The sequence below is a fragment of the Sciurus carolinensis genome, chromosome 5 (genome assembly GCF_902686445.1).
Source record: "Sciurus carolinensis chromosome 5, mSciCar1.2, whole genome shotgun sequence".
Lineage (NCBI taxonomy): Eukaryota > Metazoa > Chordata > Mammalia > Rodentia > Sciuridae > Sciurus > Sciurus carolinensis.
In genome coordinates, this window is record NC_062217.1 from 128,404,504 (window position 1) to 128,422,728 (window position 18,225).

An 18,225-nucleotide genomic window follows, 5' to 3' on the forward strand; every position below is an offset into this window, starting at 1 on the left:
TCTATCTCCAAATTCCAGTGACATTGAGATCTTGGAAATGCAACATGGCCAAACTCAGGACATATGTGGCCCAGATTGGTGGGATAGGGACTGGGTCTGCCAGGGCCAGTCTGGGCCAGGCAATCTTGTGAGAAGTCAGAGACAGGGCGGAGAATCTTTTGGACACTGGCAGAGATCGTTGTTCAATTTTCCATTGAAATATATTTTATTTTTTTATATTTTCCTTCTCTAACATCTCTCTGCCATATTTGGAGCAAGGTGTTTTTCATGCATCACTTTGTTGAGGATGGTGATATATGCATGGTGTTTTGCAATTCTGTTACATATTCTTTTATCTTTAATTTTTTTTCTCTTTATAAGTATTCTTTCTCTCACTTGTCTGTTTTTCCCAGTTTCCCTTTCTACCTTTTCTCTACCTAACAGCCAATCTCTGTTGGTTCCTCCCCCACTCTTCCCGTGGATTTTTACTTCTAGCTTCTCTCTTTCTCCCTCATGAATATCACATCTTACACTATCTCTATTCTCTCTTTCTCCACCATTTGAAATTGTAAATCCTTTTAGCAAATTTTCTGTTTATATTGTAGACAGTGATTGAACTCATCATTTCTGTTTATAGTGAGAAAGCAGTAGACACCTTGGTGGGAGGTATTAGATTTAGGATATATATTGTTTACACTGGGTGCTGTTGATATTGCTCTCCCTCTGAAAAGGGGGGTTCTGGAAATCTTCAGGGACAACATAGTCTACAGGGTAGAATCTGCACTGCCTCAGATCCATACGACTAGATGTGAAAACATAAGCAACATGAAAAAACAAGGGAACCAAATGCCCCAAACAAACCAAGATGCCCCAATAAGAGAATTCATTGACAATACAGTAGAAGAAATATCTTAGAAGGAGTTTAGAATATACATAGTTAAACTGATCTGCAAATTAAAGGATGGTATGAAAAGTGAAGTGAAAAAGAAAATACAGGAAGAGAAAAATTGCTTGAATAAAGAATTAGCGATTCTGAAAAAAAAAGGAAGCAGAAGTCCTCAAAATGAAGGAATCATAAATAAAATTATAAATTCAATGGAAAGCATCACCAACAGACTAGACCATTTGGAAGACAGAACCTCAGGCAATGAACACAAAATATCTAATATTGAAAATAAAGTTGACCATGCAGAGAAGATGGTAAGAATCTATGAATTGAATTTTCAAGAATTATGGGATAACATGAAAAGACCAAATTTAAGAGTTATCAGGATAGAAGAAGGAGCAGAGATACAAACCAAAAGAATGCGCAATCTTTTCAATGACATAATATCAGAAATTTTCTCAAACCCAAAGAATGAAATGGAAAATCAAATACAGGAGTCTTACAGGATCCCAAATGTACGAAACTACAGCAGACCAACAACCAAAACACATTATAATGAAAATGTCTAAACTACAGATTAAGAATAAAACCTTAAAGGCCATGAGAGAAAGAAAGCAAATTACATATAAGGGGAAACAAATTCAGATCTCAACTGATTTCTCAACCCAGACCCTCAAACCTAGGAGGTCATGAAACAACATATTTCAAGCTCTGAAAGAAAATGAATGCAAATCAAGAATTTTATATCCAGCAAAATTGTTTCAGATTTGAAGATAAAAGCCTTCAATGATAAACAAAAGTTAAAAGAATTCAGAATTAGAGAATCTGAACTACAGAACATTCTCAATGAAATATTCCATAAGGATTCAGTAGGGAAAAAAGTGAAAACAAGCAAAGGGAGGAACTACAAGAAATAGACAGTCAAAGGAGAAACTAAATCAAATTAAAAGTGAGAAATAAGACAAAATGACCAGGAATAAAAATCATATCTCAATAATAACCTTGGAGATCTAAGATGGTGGATTAGAAGGAGGCTGTGTGTTCCCTGTCACTATATAACTTGTGTCTCAAGCAGAGGAAAATCTGTTTCTTTGTGAGGCAGTCTTTGCTGTCATTGATCCCCTGTTGTTTACTCCTTTTGTCCATCTTAATCACCTGCAGTCTTCCAGAATATCAACTACTTTTCTTTCAGGTTTTTTTAAAAGTTATTTTTATTGTAAACAAATGGGATACATGTTGTTTCTGTTTGTACATGAAGTAAAGGCATACCATTTGTGTAATCATACATTTACCTAGGGTAATAGTTTTTGATTCATTGCTATTTTTTTTCACTCTCCCACCCCTCCAACCCCTCTTTTCCCTCTATACAGTCCCTCCTTCCTCCATTCTTGCCCCCCTTCCACTCCCCATTATGTGTCATCATCTGCTTATCAGTGAGATCATTTGTCCTTTGGGTTTTTGAGATTGGCTTATCTCACTTAGCATGATATTCTCCAATTTCATCCATTTGCCTGCAAATGCCATAATTTTATTATTCTTTATGACAGAGTAGTATTCCATTATGTGTGTGTGTGTGTGTGTGTGTGTGTGTGTGTGTGTACCACAGTTTCTTTATCCATACATCCATTGAAGGGCATCTAGGCATCTAGGTTGGTTCCACAAACTGGCTATTGTGAATTGAGCAGCTATAAACATTGATGTGGCTGTATGTCTGTAGTATGCTGACTTTAAGTCCTTTGGGTATAGGCCAAGGAGTGGGATAGCTGGGTCAAATGGTGGTTCCATTCCAAACTTTCTGAGGAATCTTCACACTGCTTTCCAGATTAACTGCACTAATTTGCAACCCCACCAGCAATGTATGAGTGTAACTTTTTCCCCACATCCTTGCCAACGCCTATTGTTGCTTGTATTCATGATAATCGCCATTCTAATTGGGGTGAGATGGAATCTTAGGGTAGTTTTGATTTGCATTTCTTTTATTACTAGAGATGTTGAACATTTTTTCATATATCTATTGGTTGCTTGTAGATCTTCTTCTGTGAAGCGTCTGTTCATTTCCAAGCCCATTAGTTGATTGAGTTATTTGTATTCTTGGTGTAGAGTTTTTGAGTTCTTTATATATTCTGGAAATTAGTGCTCTATCTGAAGTATAGAGCAAGCAATCATGAAATTTATCTGGAAGAATAAGAAACCCAAAATAGCTAAAGCAATCCTTGGCAGGAAGAGTGAAGCAGGGAGTATTGGGATACCAGAACTTCAACTATACTACAAAGCAATAGTAACAAAAACCCCACCTGAAGGCCACCACCCATAGAGAGGCAGCTTCCTTGTGAGGCACCGCATTATCCACTTCCTCCAAGACTTCAGGCTACTGAAGGATAAGAGGGGATATACTAGAAATCTTCAGGGACATTATAAGTCAATAGAGGAAATCTGCAATATCTTAGCAGTTCACTGATACCTGAACAATATGAGAAAACAAGGGAAGAAAATGCCCCAAACAAATCTAGATGTTACATCAATAAAATCCAATGACAAAAATGGCAGAAGAAATCACAGAAAGGGAGTTCAGAATGTATATAATTAAAATGATCAGAGAAGCAAAAGATGAGATGAAAGAGCAAATGCAGGCATTGAATGATGAGATGAAAGAGCAAATGCAGGCATTGAATGATCGCACCAATCAACAGTTAAAAGAGCAAATACAGGAAGCAAAGGATCATTTCGATAAAGAGTTAGAGATACTGAAAAAAAAAACAAACAGAAATCCTTGAAATGAAGGAAACAATAAACCAAATTAAGAACTCCATAGAAAGCATAACCAATAGGATAGAACACCTAGAAGACAGAACCTCAGATATTGAAGACAAAATATTTAAACTTGAAAACAAAGTTGAACAAACAGAGAAGACAGAATCTCCAAGAACTATGGGATATCATGAAAAGGCCAAATTTGAGAATTATTGGGATTGAGGAAGGCTTAGAGAAACACACCAAAGGAATGAAAAATCTATTCAATGAAATAATATCAGAAAATTTCCCAAATCTGAAGAATGAAATGGAAAATCAAGTTCAAGAGGCTTATAGGACTCCAAATACACAAAATTACAACAGACCCACACCAAGGCACATTATAATGAAAATACCTAACATACAAAATAAAGATAGAATTTTAAATGCTGTGAGAGAAAAGTACCAAATTACATTCAGGGGGAAACCAATACAGATATCAGCAGATTTTTCAATCCATACCCTAAAAGCTAGAAGTGCCTGTAACAACATTTTTCAAGCTCTGAAAGAAAATGGATGCCAACCAAGAATCTTATGCCCAGCAAAATTTACCTTCAAATTTAACAATGAAATAAAATCCTTCCATAATAAACAAAAGCTAAAAGACTTTACAAAAAGAAAGCCAGAATTACAGAGCATTCTCAGCAAAATATTCCATGAGGAAGAGATGAAAAACAAAGAAGCGAATCAGCAAAGGGAGGAATTATCCTAAAAGAACTGTCAAATAAAGGAGGAACCAAGTCATGTCAAAAAATGAATAAATAAATAAAATTTAAAAAATGAATCAAATGACCAGGAATACAAATCATATCTCAATGATAACCCTGAATGTTAATGGCCTGAATTCATCAATCAAAAGACATAGACTGGCAGATTGGATTAAAAAGAAAGATCCAATAATATGTTGCCTGCAAGAGACTCACCTCATAGAAAAAGATACCCATAGACTAAAGGTGAAAGGATGGGGAAAAACATACCATGCACATGGACTCAGCAAAAAAGCTGGAGTATCCATCCTCATTTCAGATAATGTGGACTTCAAGCCAAAGTTAGTCAGAAGGAATAAAAAAGGACATTTCATACTGCTTAAGGGAAGCATAAATCAGCAAGATATAACAATCATAAACATCTATGCCCCAAACAGTGGTTCATCCATGTATGTCAAACAAATCCTTCTCAATTTCAGAAACCAAATAGACCATAACACAATAATACTAGGTGATTTTAACACGCCTCTCTCACCACTGGACAGATCTTCCAAACAAAAATTGAATAAAGAAACCATAGAACTCAATAACACAATCAAAAATTTAGACTTAACAGACATTTATAGAATATACCATCCAACCAAGAGTGAATACACTTTCTTCTCAGCAGCACATGGATCCTTCTCTAAAATAGACCATATATTATGCCACAAAGCTAATGTTAGAAAATACAAGAAGATAGAGACACTACCTTGTATTCTATCAGATCATAATGGATTGAAGTTAGAAATAAATGAAAGAGTAAAAAATAGAAACTACTCCAACACCTGGAGATTAAACAATATGCTGTTATATGATGAATGGATAACAGAAGATATTAGGAAGGAAATTAAAAAATTCTTAGAGGTAAATGAGAACAAAGAAACATCATATCAAAATCTCTGGGACACTATGAAAGCAGTACTTAGAGGAAAATTTATTTCATGGAGCATATTCAACAAAAGAAGTAAAACTCAACAAATAAATGACCTAGAACTACAGCACAAAACCCTAGAAAAAGAACAGACCAACACCAAAAGTAGTAGAAGACAGGAAATAGTTAAACTCAGAGCTGAAATCAATGAAATTGAAACAAAAGAAACAATAAAAAAAATTGACAAAATAAATAGTTGGTTCTTTGAAAAAAATAAACAAAATTGATAAACCTTTAGCCACACTGACAAAGAGAAGATGAGAGAAAACCCAAATCACTAAAATTCGGAATGAACAAGGAAATATCACAACAGACACGAATGAAATAAAAACATAATTAGAAGCTATTTTGAAAATCTCCAACAATATAGAAAATTCTATTCTCCAACAATATAGAAAATTTCGAAGACATCAACAGGTTTCTAGAGACATATGAATTGCCTAAACTGAACGAGGAGGACATACACTATTTAAATAGGCCAATTTCAAGTAATGAAATAGAAGAAGTCATCAAAAGCCTACCAACAAAGAAAAGTCCGGGACCAGATGGGTTCTCAGCCGAGTTCTACAAAACCTTTAAAGAAGAGCTCATTCCAATACTTTTCAAAGTATTACATAAAATAGAAGAGGAGGGAACCCTCCCAAACTCATTCTATGAAGCCAATATTACCCTGATACCTAAACCAGGCAGAGACACATTGAGGAAAGAAAATTTCAGACCAATATCCTTAATGAAGCAGTGGGTATTGCAATACCAGATCTTCAACTCTACTACAAAGCAATAGTAACAAAAACGGCATGGTATTGGTACCAAAATAGAAAGGTGGATCAATGGTACAGAATAGAGGACACGGACACAAACCCAAATAAATACAATTTTCTCATACTAGACAAAGGTTCCAACAATATGCAATGGAGAAAAGATAGCCTCTTCAACAAATGGTGCTGGGAGAATTGGAAATCCATATGCAACAGAATGAAACTAAACCCATATCTCTCACCATGCAAAAAACTCAACTCAAAATGGATTAAAGACCTCAGAATCAGACCAGAGACCCTGCATCTTATAGAAGAAAAAGTAGGTCCAGATCTTCAACATGTCAGCTTAGGACCAGACTTCCTCAACAGGACTCCCATAGCACAAGAAATAAAAGCAAGAATCAATAACTGGGATAGATTCAAACTAAAAAGCTTTCTCTCAGCAAAGAAAACTATCAGCAATGCGAAGAAAGAGCCTACAGAATGGGAGAAAATCTTTGCCAATCATACTTCAGATAGAGCACTCATCTCCAGAATCTATAAAGAACTCAAAAAACTCTACACCAAGAATGCAAGTAATCCAATCAACAAATGGGCTAAGGAAATGAATAGACACTTCACAGAAGATCTACAAGCAATTAACAAACATATGGAAAAATGTTCAACATCTTTATTAATAAGAGAATGCAAATCAAAACCACCCTAAGATTTCATCTCACCCCAATTAGAATGGTGATTATCAAGAATACAAGCAACAACAGGTGTTGGCGAGGATGTGGGGAGAAAGGTACACTCTTACATTGCTGGTGGGGCTGCAAATTAGTGCAGCCACTCTGGAAAGCAGTGTGGAGACTCCTTAGAAAACTTGGAATGGAACCACCATTTGACCCAGCTATCCCACTCCTTGGCCTATACCCAAAGGACTTAAAATCAGCATCTTACAGAGATACAGCCACATCAATGTTCATAGCTGCTCAGTTCACAATAGCCAGATTGTGGAACCAACCTAGATGTCCTTCAATTGATGAATGGATAAAGAAACTGTGGTATATATATACAATGGAATACTATTCCACCATAAAGAGTGATAAAATTATGGCATTTGCAGGCAAATGGATGAAATTGGAGAACATCATGCTAAGTGAGATAAGCCAATCTCAATAAACCAAAGGATGAATGATATCGCTAATAAGTGGATGATGACACCTAATGGGAGGTGGGAGGGGTTAGTGTTAGGGTTAGAGTTAGGGTTAGGGAGGGGGGCAAGAATGGAGGAAGGAAGGACTGTATAGAGGGAAAAGAGGGGTGGGAGGGGTGAGGGTAAGGGAAAAAATAACAGAATGTATCAAACAACATTACCCTATATAAATTTATGATTACACAAATGGTATGCCTTTATGCCATGTACAAATAGAGAAACAACATGTATCCCATTTGTTTACAATAAAAAAAAAGAATAAAGGGGAAAAAAACGAGCAGTTGAAAGAGCAAGTGCAGGAAGCAAAAAATCATTTCAGCAAAGAGACAAAGATTCTGAAAAAAACAAACAGAAATGCTTGAAATGAAGGAAGCAATAAACCAAAAACAACAACAACAACCAAAAAACTCAATGGAAAGCATCACCAACAGACTAGATCACTTGGAAGACAGAGCCTCAGACAATGAAGGCAAAATATTTAATCTTGAAAAAAAAGTTGACCAAACAGAGATATGGTAAGTAGTGGATATGGAGAATAAGAAATTTCCATAATAACGAGGCCTGAGAAAAAGAAAAGGGAGTAAAAATGAAGGTCACACATTGACAGCTTTCATCTCCAAAGAAGAATGTTTTCCAGATGCTGGTTGCAGGCAAAGAGGATGTCTTATCATCCTCAAAAGAAAAAAGTCTCTAGGAGGCGTTATCTCCTCCAAAGCAAGATACTTTTTAGGCACTGTCCACAGACCTAAATACCTGACATATGTTCACTAGACCACCCCTCAAAATAACCTATACAAATCCAGTCCTTTTCTTTGTTCACTGGCTCATTTAACACCAGGAGAGTGGGTCCACAGGCACCATTTCATCCCCATGAATAAAGAACTGAGATGACATGTGAGATTTGCATCCTGCCCGGTTTTTTTGTGCCAACAGTAAGAAATCATGAATGGAACCCCCAAGAAAAGATATCACAGGATATCATGAAAAGATCAAATTTAAGAATTATCAGGATGGAGGAACGCACAGAGATTCCTTTGGTTTCAAAGGAATGAAAAACCTATTCAATGAAACAATATCAGAAAATTTCCCAAACCTGAGGAATGAAATGGAAAATCAACTACAAGAGATTTACAGAACACCAAATGCACAAAATTACAACAGATCCACACCAAGGCACAATATAATGAAAATGCTGAACATCCAAAATAAAGATAGGATTTTAAAGGCTGTGAGAGAAAAGCATCAGATTACATATAGGGGGAAATCAATATGGATATCAGCAGATTTCTCAGCCCAGCCCCTAAAAGCTAGAAGGACCTGTAACAACATATTTCAAGCTCTGAAAGAACATGGTTACCAACAAAGAACCTTATACCCAGCAAAACTAACCTTCGGATTTGAAGATGAAATAAAATCTTTCCAAGATACACAAAAGTTAAAAGAATTTACAAATAGAAAGCCTGTGCTACAGATCATTCTCAGCAAAATATTCCATGAGGAGGAAATGAAAAACAACAATGTAGGTCAACAAATGGAGGAACTACCTTAAAGGAAAAACCAATCAAAGGAGAATCCAAGTCAACTTAAAAACCAAAAATGAACCCAAACTTCTGGGAACATAAATCATATCTCAATATTATTCCTGAATGTTAATGGTCTAAACTCATCAATCACAAAACATAGACTGGCAGATTTGATTAAAAAGAAAGACACCAAATATGCTGCCTTCAAGAGACTCATCTCAAAGAAAAGGACATCCACAGTGAAGGTAAAAGGATGGGGGAAAAATACCATGCACATGGACTTAGTAAAAAAGCAGAGGTTTCTATCCTCATATCAGATAAAGTGGACTTCAAGTCAAAGTTAGAAGGGATAAAGAAGAACATTTCATACTGCTTATGGGAACCATAAATCAGGAAGGCATAATGATCATAAATATTTATGCCCCAAACAGTGGTGCATCCATGTACATCAAACAAATCCTTCTCAATGCCAGGAATCAAATACACCACAAGAATTGTGGGTGACTTTAACATACCACTGTCACCACTGGATAGATCTTCCAAAAAAAAAAAAAAAATGAACAAAGAAACCAAAGAACTCAATAACACAATCAATAGTTTAAACTTAACAGACCTATATAGAATATTCCATCCATCGATAAGTGAATACACTTTCTTCTCAGCAGCACATGGATCCTTCTCTAAAATAGACCCTATGTTATGCCACAAAGCAGCCCTTAGGAAATGCAAAAATATAGAGATACTACCTTGTATTCTATCAGATCATAATGGAATGAAATTAGGAATAAATGACAAAATAAAAAACATAAACTACTCCAACACCTGGGACTAAATAATACACTATTGAATGAAGCATGGATAACAGAAAACATCAGGGAGGAGATAAAAAAATTCTTAGAGGTAAATTATAATGATGATACAACATATCAAAATCTCTGGGACACTATTTGAAAGCAGTACTAAGAGGAAAATTCATTGCATAGAGGGTGTTCAAGAAAAGAATAAAAAGTCAACAACTAAATGATCTAACATTATATCTCAAAGTCCTAGAAAAAGAAGAACAGAACAACTCCAAAAATCATAGAAGACAGGAAATAATTAAAATCAGAACTGAAATCAATGAAATTGAAACCAAAGAAACAATTCAAAAAATTGATAAAACAAAAAGTTGGTTCTTTGGAAAAATAAACAAAATTGATAAACCCTTAGCCACACTAACAAAGAGAAGAAGAGAGAAAACTCAAATTAATAAAATTGGTGATGAAAAAGGAAAAAGCATGACAGACACCATTGAAATACATAACATAATTAGAAGCTATTTTGAAAATCTATACTCCAATAAAATAGAAAATCTTGAGACATTGACAAATTTCTAGAGACATATGATCCTCCCAAACTGAACCAGGAGGACATACACAATTTAAACAGATCAATTTCAAGCACTGAAATAGAAGAAGCCATCAAAATTCTACCAACCAAGAAAAGCCAGGGACCAGCTGGATTCTCAACTGAGTTCTTCAAGGAAGAATTTATACCAATACTCCTCAAAGTGTATCATGAAATAAAAAAGGAGGGAACCCTTCCAAATTCATTCTATGAAGCTAGTATCACTCTGATAACAAAACCAGACAAAGACATATCAAGGAAAGAAAACTTTAAACCAATATCGCTGATGAATAAAGACACAAAAATTTATAAAAAAAAAAAAATTCTGGCAAATCACACACAAAAACATATTAAGAAGACAGTGCACGATGATCAAGTGGGGTTCATCCCAGGGATGCAAGGTTGGATCAACATACAGAAATCAATAAATGTAATACATCACATCAATAGACTTAAGTTTAAGAATCATATGATTATTTCCATAGATGCACAGAAAGTGTTTGGCAAAATACAACACCACTTCATGCTCAAAACACTAGAAATAATAGGATACTAGGAACATACTTCAACATTGTAAAGGCTATTTATGCTAAGCCCATGGCCAACATTATTCTTAATGGAGAAAAACTGAAAGCATTCCCTTTAAAAACTGGAACAAGACAGGGATGCTCACTTTCACTACTTCTATTCAACATCATGCTTGAAATACTAGCCAGAGCAATACATAGAACAAAGAAATTAAAGGGATATAAATAGGAAAAGAACAACTCAAGCTATCACTATTTGCTGATGACATAATTCTATATTTAGAGGATCAAAAAGACTCCACCAGAAAACTTCTATACATAATAAATGAATTCAACAAAATAGCAGGATATAAAATCAGCACACATAAATCTAATGCATTTTTATTCATAAGCAATGAATCATCTGAAAGAGAAATAAGGAAAACAACTCCATTCACAATAGCCTCAAAAAAAAAAAAAACTTGGGAATCAATCTAACAAAAGAGGTGAAAGATCTCTACGATGAAAACTACAGAACATTAAGGAAAGAAGTTGAGGAAGACCTTAGAAGATGGAAAGATCTCCCATGTTCTTGGATAGGCAGAATTCATATTATCAAAATGGTCATACTTCCAAAGGCGCTAGGCAGATTTAACACGATTCCAATTAAAATCCCAATGACATTCCTCATAGAAACAGAAAAAGAAATCATGAAATTCATCTGGAATAAAAGAACCAGAATAGCCAAAGCAATTCTGGGCAGGAAGAGTAATGCAGAAAGTATCACAATACCAGACCTTAAACTCTACTATAGAGTAATAGTAATAAAAATGGCATGGTATTGGCACCAAAATAGACAGGTAGACCAGTGGTACAGAATAGAGGACACGGAGAAAAACCCACACAAATACAATTATCTCATACTAGACAAAGGTGTCAAAAACATACAATGGCGACAAGATAGCCTCTTCAATGAATGATGCTGGCAAAATGGAAATCCATATGCAATAAAATGAAATTAAACCCCTATCTCTCACCCTGCACAAAACTCAACTCAAAATGGATCAAGAATCTAGGAATTAAACCTGAGACACTTCATCAAGTAGAAGAAAAAGTCAGCCCAAATCTTCATCATGTTGGCTTAGGACCAGACTTCCTTAACAAGACACCCAGAGCGCAAGAATCAATAAATGGGATGGATTCAAACTAAAAAGCTTTTTCCCAGCAAAGGAAACAATCAATAATGTGAAAAGAGAGCATACAGAGTGGGAAAAAGTCTTTTCCATACACACTTCAGACAGAGCACTAATATCCAAAATTTATAAAGAATTTGAAAAACTTTACACTAAAAATACAAAGAACCCACTCAATAAATGAGTTAAGGAACTGGGCAGAACTTCACAGAAGAAGATATACAGGTGATCAAAAAATATATGAAAGAGTGCTCATCATCTCTAGTAATTAGAGAAATGCAAATTAAAACCAACCTAAGATTTCATCTAACTCCAATTAGAATGGCTATTATCAAGAACATAAGCAATAATAAGTGTTGGCAAGGATGTGGAGAAAAAGGCACACTTGTACATTGCTGGTGGAGTTGCAAATTGTTGCAGCCACTCTGGAAAGCAGTATGGAGATTTCTCAAAAACTTGGAATGGACCCCCACCATTTGACACAGTTATCCCACTCCTTGGTTTATACCCAAAGGACTCAAAATCAGCATACTACAGTGAAGCAGCCACATCAATGTTCATGTCTGCTCAATTCACAATAGCAAGATTGTGGAACCAACCTAGATGCCCTTCAGTTGATGAATGGATAAAGAAACTGTGGTATATATACACAATGTAATATTACTCAGCCATAAAGAAGAATAAAATTATGGCATTTGTTGGTAAGTGGATTGAGTTGGAGAATATCATGCTAAGTGAAATAAGCCAAGCCCAAAAAACCAAAGGTCAAATGTTTTCTCTGATAAGTGGATGATGATACATAATGGGGGAAAGTGATGTTGGGGGCAAGAGAAGAATGGAGGAACTTTGGATGATGAAGAGGAAAATGGGGCTGGAGGGGTGGGGGAAGAAAAGATAGTAGATTGAGACAGACAGTATTACTCTCTGTATATGTATGATTACATGAATGGTGTGAATCTACGTTGTGTGCAACCATAGAAATGGAAAGTTGTACTCCATTTGTATACAATGAATCAAAATGCAGTCTGCAAAAATAAAAATTAAAAATCAAAAAAATTTAAAAAATAATAATAACCTTGAATGTTAATGGCCTAAACTCATCAATTGAAAGACATGGACTTGCAGATTAGATTAAAAAACAAGACCCAATAATATGCTGTCTCCAAGAGACTTACCTCATAGGCACAGACATCCACAGACTGGAGGTGAAAGGATGGGGAAAATACATCACACATATGGGTTGCATAAACAAGCAGTGATTTCCAACATCATATCAGACAAAGTGAACTTCAAACCAAAGTTAATCAGAAAAGACAAAGAAAGTCATTCTATTCTACTGAAGGGAATTATACATCAGCAAGACAAAACAATTGTAAATATTTATGCCCCAAACAATGGAGAATCTGTCTACATCAAAGAAACCTTTCTCAATTTCAGGAATCAAATAAACCACAACACAATAATAGTGGTGGACTTTAACACACCTCTCTTGCTACTGGATAAATCTTCTAAAACCTAAATAAAGAAACTATAGAACTAAATAATGCAATCAATAAGGGGGATCATAAACTAAAATTGATTTTTATGCACGTATGAGTTTTTTGGGATGCACCCAACTACTATGTATGACCATTTATCTCTAGTTTTAAAAAAAAGAGCCCCACTCTTACATAGAACTATAATGCTCTAAATAAATATTTTAAAAAGTATATCACACACAACTGACACAAAAATAACTAACAATAGGAAGGTTTCAAGATGGCAGAAAAGAGAAAGTGGCTTTCATGGCTGCTCTGTGACATGAAATCAAGAAAGCAGATAGGCGGTTTCTCAACCAGGTGGGTAAAATGTGTGAGGAGAGGGGCTTTACTGAGATCTAATACTGAACATTCAAAGTGGACTGGGGACTCAGGAGGTTGGACATAATAGAAAGAAATACCCGACCTCACCTTTGCTGCCACTGTTGGAGGCACCAGCCAGAGTGGTGCCTCTGCAAGCAAAGTGGAGGGATAAGGGATTGAAAGGAGCCCAAAGGTTTAGGAGGCCTGAAGCATGTCTGGGTATGAAGAGTTCAAAGATCAAAGACATGGCCCAACTAACCTGAAAGGCGTGCTGCATGATATCCTTCTGTGGGAAAGACACTGCATCTCTCCAGGCTGCATGCAAAGGACAGATCTCTCCAGGTTGCAGGCAAAGGACAGAGAAAGCAACCACTTTGCAGCCATGGTGCAAGGGCTGGCAGTTGTGATTTTGACCCAAAATACAGGCCTGGCAAATACATACTGCATGACATAGAATGTGCCTAAGTGACCAGGAGAAAATCAAACATGGAGAGGGGTTGATACAGGGGACAACTGGTAGCAGAAACACCCCCAGTTCTCCCTTCTCCCCCTGAAATCTGACTGCTTGCAGGAATGGCTGAGAGAGACATGCCTGGTGGAGAATTCAAAAAAGTGGCAGCAGGAGAGATTGAGTTTGGAGACAGAATCCAAGATCAGGAAATGTGCAGTCCTCATGTGATGGAGGGGACCAAGAATTGGCATCTCCATCACACAAGTGGAACCCAGGGGAGATCCCTGGGGTGCAAGTTTCCAGCATGGACTGGCAACTGGTAGGCCTGGGAGGTGTACTGATTTAAAATCTCTGTGCCAACTGCCATTCAGTGAAGAACCTAGAGCCCACCTATGGTTAAACCCCACCTCCAGGAGATTCACCTATGGGATTCCCTCTTGAAATCCAGCAACCCCACCCTCAGGGTGGAGCAGGCATCACACTTGAGTCCACACCACCTAACACTGCAGAGATGAGAAGCTGAGAATCTTTCAAATACCAATGGATACGATTCTTTAGGTTTTCATCAAGATTTTTTTCAATTTTTCTTTTTTTAGTTTATTCATTTACTTTGATTCATTGTACACAAATGGGGTACAACTATTGTTTCTCTGGTTGAACACAAAGTAGAGTATTTTTCTTTTATCTGTTTAATTGTTAACCTTAATGGTTCATGGACCCTTATTATCTATTCATATTTTTTCATATTTATAGCATTTTTGAAGCCAATTATTTTTCTTGGATCACTATTCTGAAGACTAGCAGGTTTGATTAGTATTTTGCAGTTTTGTTTTGTATTCTTTTATTTTTAATTTTTAAAATTTTTATTTTATATATTATTTCTCTCACTTATGTTTCCCTTGATTCTCTTTTCCCCTTCTACTAGCAGCCAATCTCAATTATTCTGTCTTTCATTCTTTTTTTTTCTTTTTGTTTCTATTTTCTCTCTTCCTCTCTCAAAATCATCACATCTTACATCACTTCAGTTCTCTCCCTGTTCACCATTTGAAATTTTAAACCCTTTTGCAAACTTACTGTTTTTACTGTGGGCAATAACTGTATCATTTCAGTTTATTGTAACAATAAACATTGTAGATGTCATAGCAGGAACTATTTGGGTTAATGTTGTTTATTGTTTGTATTGGTTGTTATTATTTGTCTCCCCCTAAATGGTGAGATACTGGAAACCTTCAGGGACACAAAAATCCATAGGGTAGAAAATTTCCTGCCTCAAATTCATACGGCTAGATGGGTAGAAACACAAACATGAAAAAAAAAAAAAAAAAAGAAACTAATTGTCCAAAACACACCGAGATACTTCAATAACAAATTCAATCATGGCCACAGTGGAAGAAATGTCTGAGAAGAAGATTATAATGTACATAAACTGATCTGCAAGGTAACAGACGATGTAAGGAGTAAAATCAGAGAGGAAATACAGGAAGTAAAAAAATCGCTTCAATAAAGAGTAGAGTTTTTTTTTTAATGAAACAAATATCTTCAAAATAAAGGAATCCATAAGTTAAATTAAAAATTCAATGGAAAGCATAATCAAATAATGAGACAACTTGGAAGACAGAGTTTCAGGCAATGAAGACAAAATATATAATCTTGAAATTAAAGTTGAAAATGGAGAAAAGATTTTAAGAGATTATGAACAAAACTTCCAAGAAATATGGGATAACCTGAAAAGAACAAATTTAAGTTTTGTCAGAAAATATGAAGACTCAGAGATACAAACCAAAGGAATGCACAATCTTTTCAATGAAATAATATCAGAATAGTTCCCAAACATTAAGAATGAAATGGAAAATCAAATATAGGGGGCTTAAAGAACCATAAATATACAAAAATACAACACGACCACACCAAGGCACATTGTTATGAAAATGCCTAACATACAGAACAAATATAGAAGACTGCCAGAGAAAAACAACAGGTCACACTTAGAGGGAAAACAATCCAGAACTCAGCTGATTTCTCAACCCTGACCCTCAAAGCTTGGAGGTCTTGGAATAATATGTACAAAGCTCTGGAAGAAATGGATGCCAGCAGTGAATATTATACCCAGCAAAATTAACTTCAGAATTGATGATGAAGTAAAAACCTTCCATGATAAACAAAAGTTAAGAGAATTCACATCTAGAAAGCCTGTACAAAACATTCTCAACAAAATATTTCATGAAAAAATGAAAAATAACACTGAAAATTCACAAGGAGATGAACTACACTAGAAGAATAATCAAAGGAGAAATTAATACAAAGTAAAAACAAGAAATAAATCAAAATGACCCTGAAGGCTCAGCCTCCAGAAGACTGAATTGTCCAGAATCCAAGAGTCAGCTTTTACTACAGCTTACATTCTTTTTCCTTCTCAAAAACTGGGAGATTTTATTCTTTTAATTCTTAAAAGTGTTCTCTGAAACTGACATAATTTCAGGACAAAGTAATATATCCTTACTATGTAATAATGATAATATTTTATAATTGATCAGTTCAATAAATTTTGTTTTTGTTCAATGATGTTGAGAATAAATATTTATTTATTTATTTTGGTACTGGGGATTGAACAAAGAGGCATTTAATCAGAGTCCCCGGTACTTTTTATTTTACATCTTTTTTTTTTTTTTTTTTGCTTTAAGACAGGATATTGCTAAATTGCTGAGGCTGGCCTCAAACTTGCCATCCTCCTGCCTTAACTTCTCAAGTCACTAGGATTGCAGCCCAGACACCTCTTGGCTACAGAAGCTGCAGTAATCTTAGCCTTGTTTTCAGCAGCTGGAATACACTAGGGAGCAGGGCTGAAATGAACATTCTGTCTCCTGGAATGCTTTTTGGGGTGACTTAGGAGGTAAGTATCAAAGTAAATTGATTTGACTTCTCATTAATTGGATGTTTCTTTTCGCGCCAACCTCAATAAAGTCAGCCTATTATCATGTCATACTTATAGTCCATAATCTAAGGTGTTTTCAACGTTTATCCCAACACCAAAAATCAAAACTTCAGGAGTGCTGGGGCCATCATTAGAAGTAACAGCAGAGTCACAAAAACCTATTTCAGAGCCTTCTTTAATGATAGTTGATGCTATTTTCAATGGGGCCTATTTCCTCAGATTGTAATTCCTAAATATGTCAATTGAAATCAATACAGAAGTTTTGGGGACATGTCAATCAAATTCCACCCTTGTGCTCCCCAGCCTTCTCTGCCCAATGAGAAGCTCTGCTGACCCTCGCCCGCTGACAAAACATCTGCAGGTGCGCCTGCAGGTTCCAGTGCCACCACTGGCAGTAATCAGAGAATTCAGCAGACACAAAATCAAGTCAATGAGATTGTGGACATAGTGGGAGCCAACATGGACAAGGTGTTAGAAAGAGACCACAAGCTCTCTGAGCTAGACAACTACCCATATGCATTGCAGGTAGGAGGTTCTCAATTTGAGACAAGTGCTATCAAGTTGAAGAGAAAATATCAGTGGAAGAATTGCAAGATATGGGCAATAGGGATCATCATTCTAGTCATTATCATGGACAGCATCATCCTGTGGAGCATCTCTTAATGGAGAAGCAGTGAAACTCAAGCCTGCTGTCCAGGAAACCTCTTCAAGACTTTTGACTTAGAACCTGCTATATAATTCAGGTTACCTACTATTATTTCCAAAATGATTATTTTTGTTAGTTCATGTAAAGTTTGGTTCTTAGCTGTGTGCCCTTATTTTCTAATATGCACCCCAAACCAGAGGGCCAGCCCACTCACGCTTTGCACAGTGCCTTTACAGATCTACCCATGATGTGTGGACTCTAGAGGGCTGTAATCTAGACTTAATGTTGTCACTAATTCATTGCCATTGATTCCAAGTTCACTATCCTGGCCATTTGACATTATCTTCAGAGCCACATTTTAAACCTTTGGGTAAACAGATTTCCAACTGTGCCTTCCAGGAAGAACACTGCTGATCCATGACAATAACAGGCTGTGCCTTATTTTGATACTTTCCT

At 36.0% G+C, this 18,225-nt stretch overlaps 1 protein-coding gene across 1 annotated transcript; it reads left to right on the forward strand.

The window, feature by feature from the left end:
- The first annotated feature begins 44 nt into the window (after positions 1 to 44).
- Positions 45 to 17,786, forward strand: LOC124985737 (vesicle-associated membrane protein 3-like). The gene is made up of 2 exons (XM_047554367.1): positions 45 to 78; positions 17,485 to 17,786. The coding sequence occupies exons 1-2, from the start codon at positions 45 to 47 to the stop codon at positions 17,784 to 17,786; spliced, it is 336 nt and encodes a 111-aa protein (XP_047410323.1).
- Positions 17,787 to 18,225: the final 439 nt, after the last annotated feature.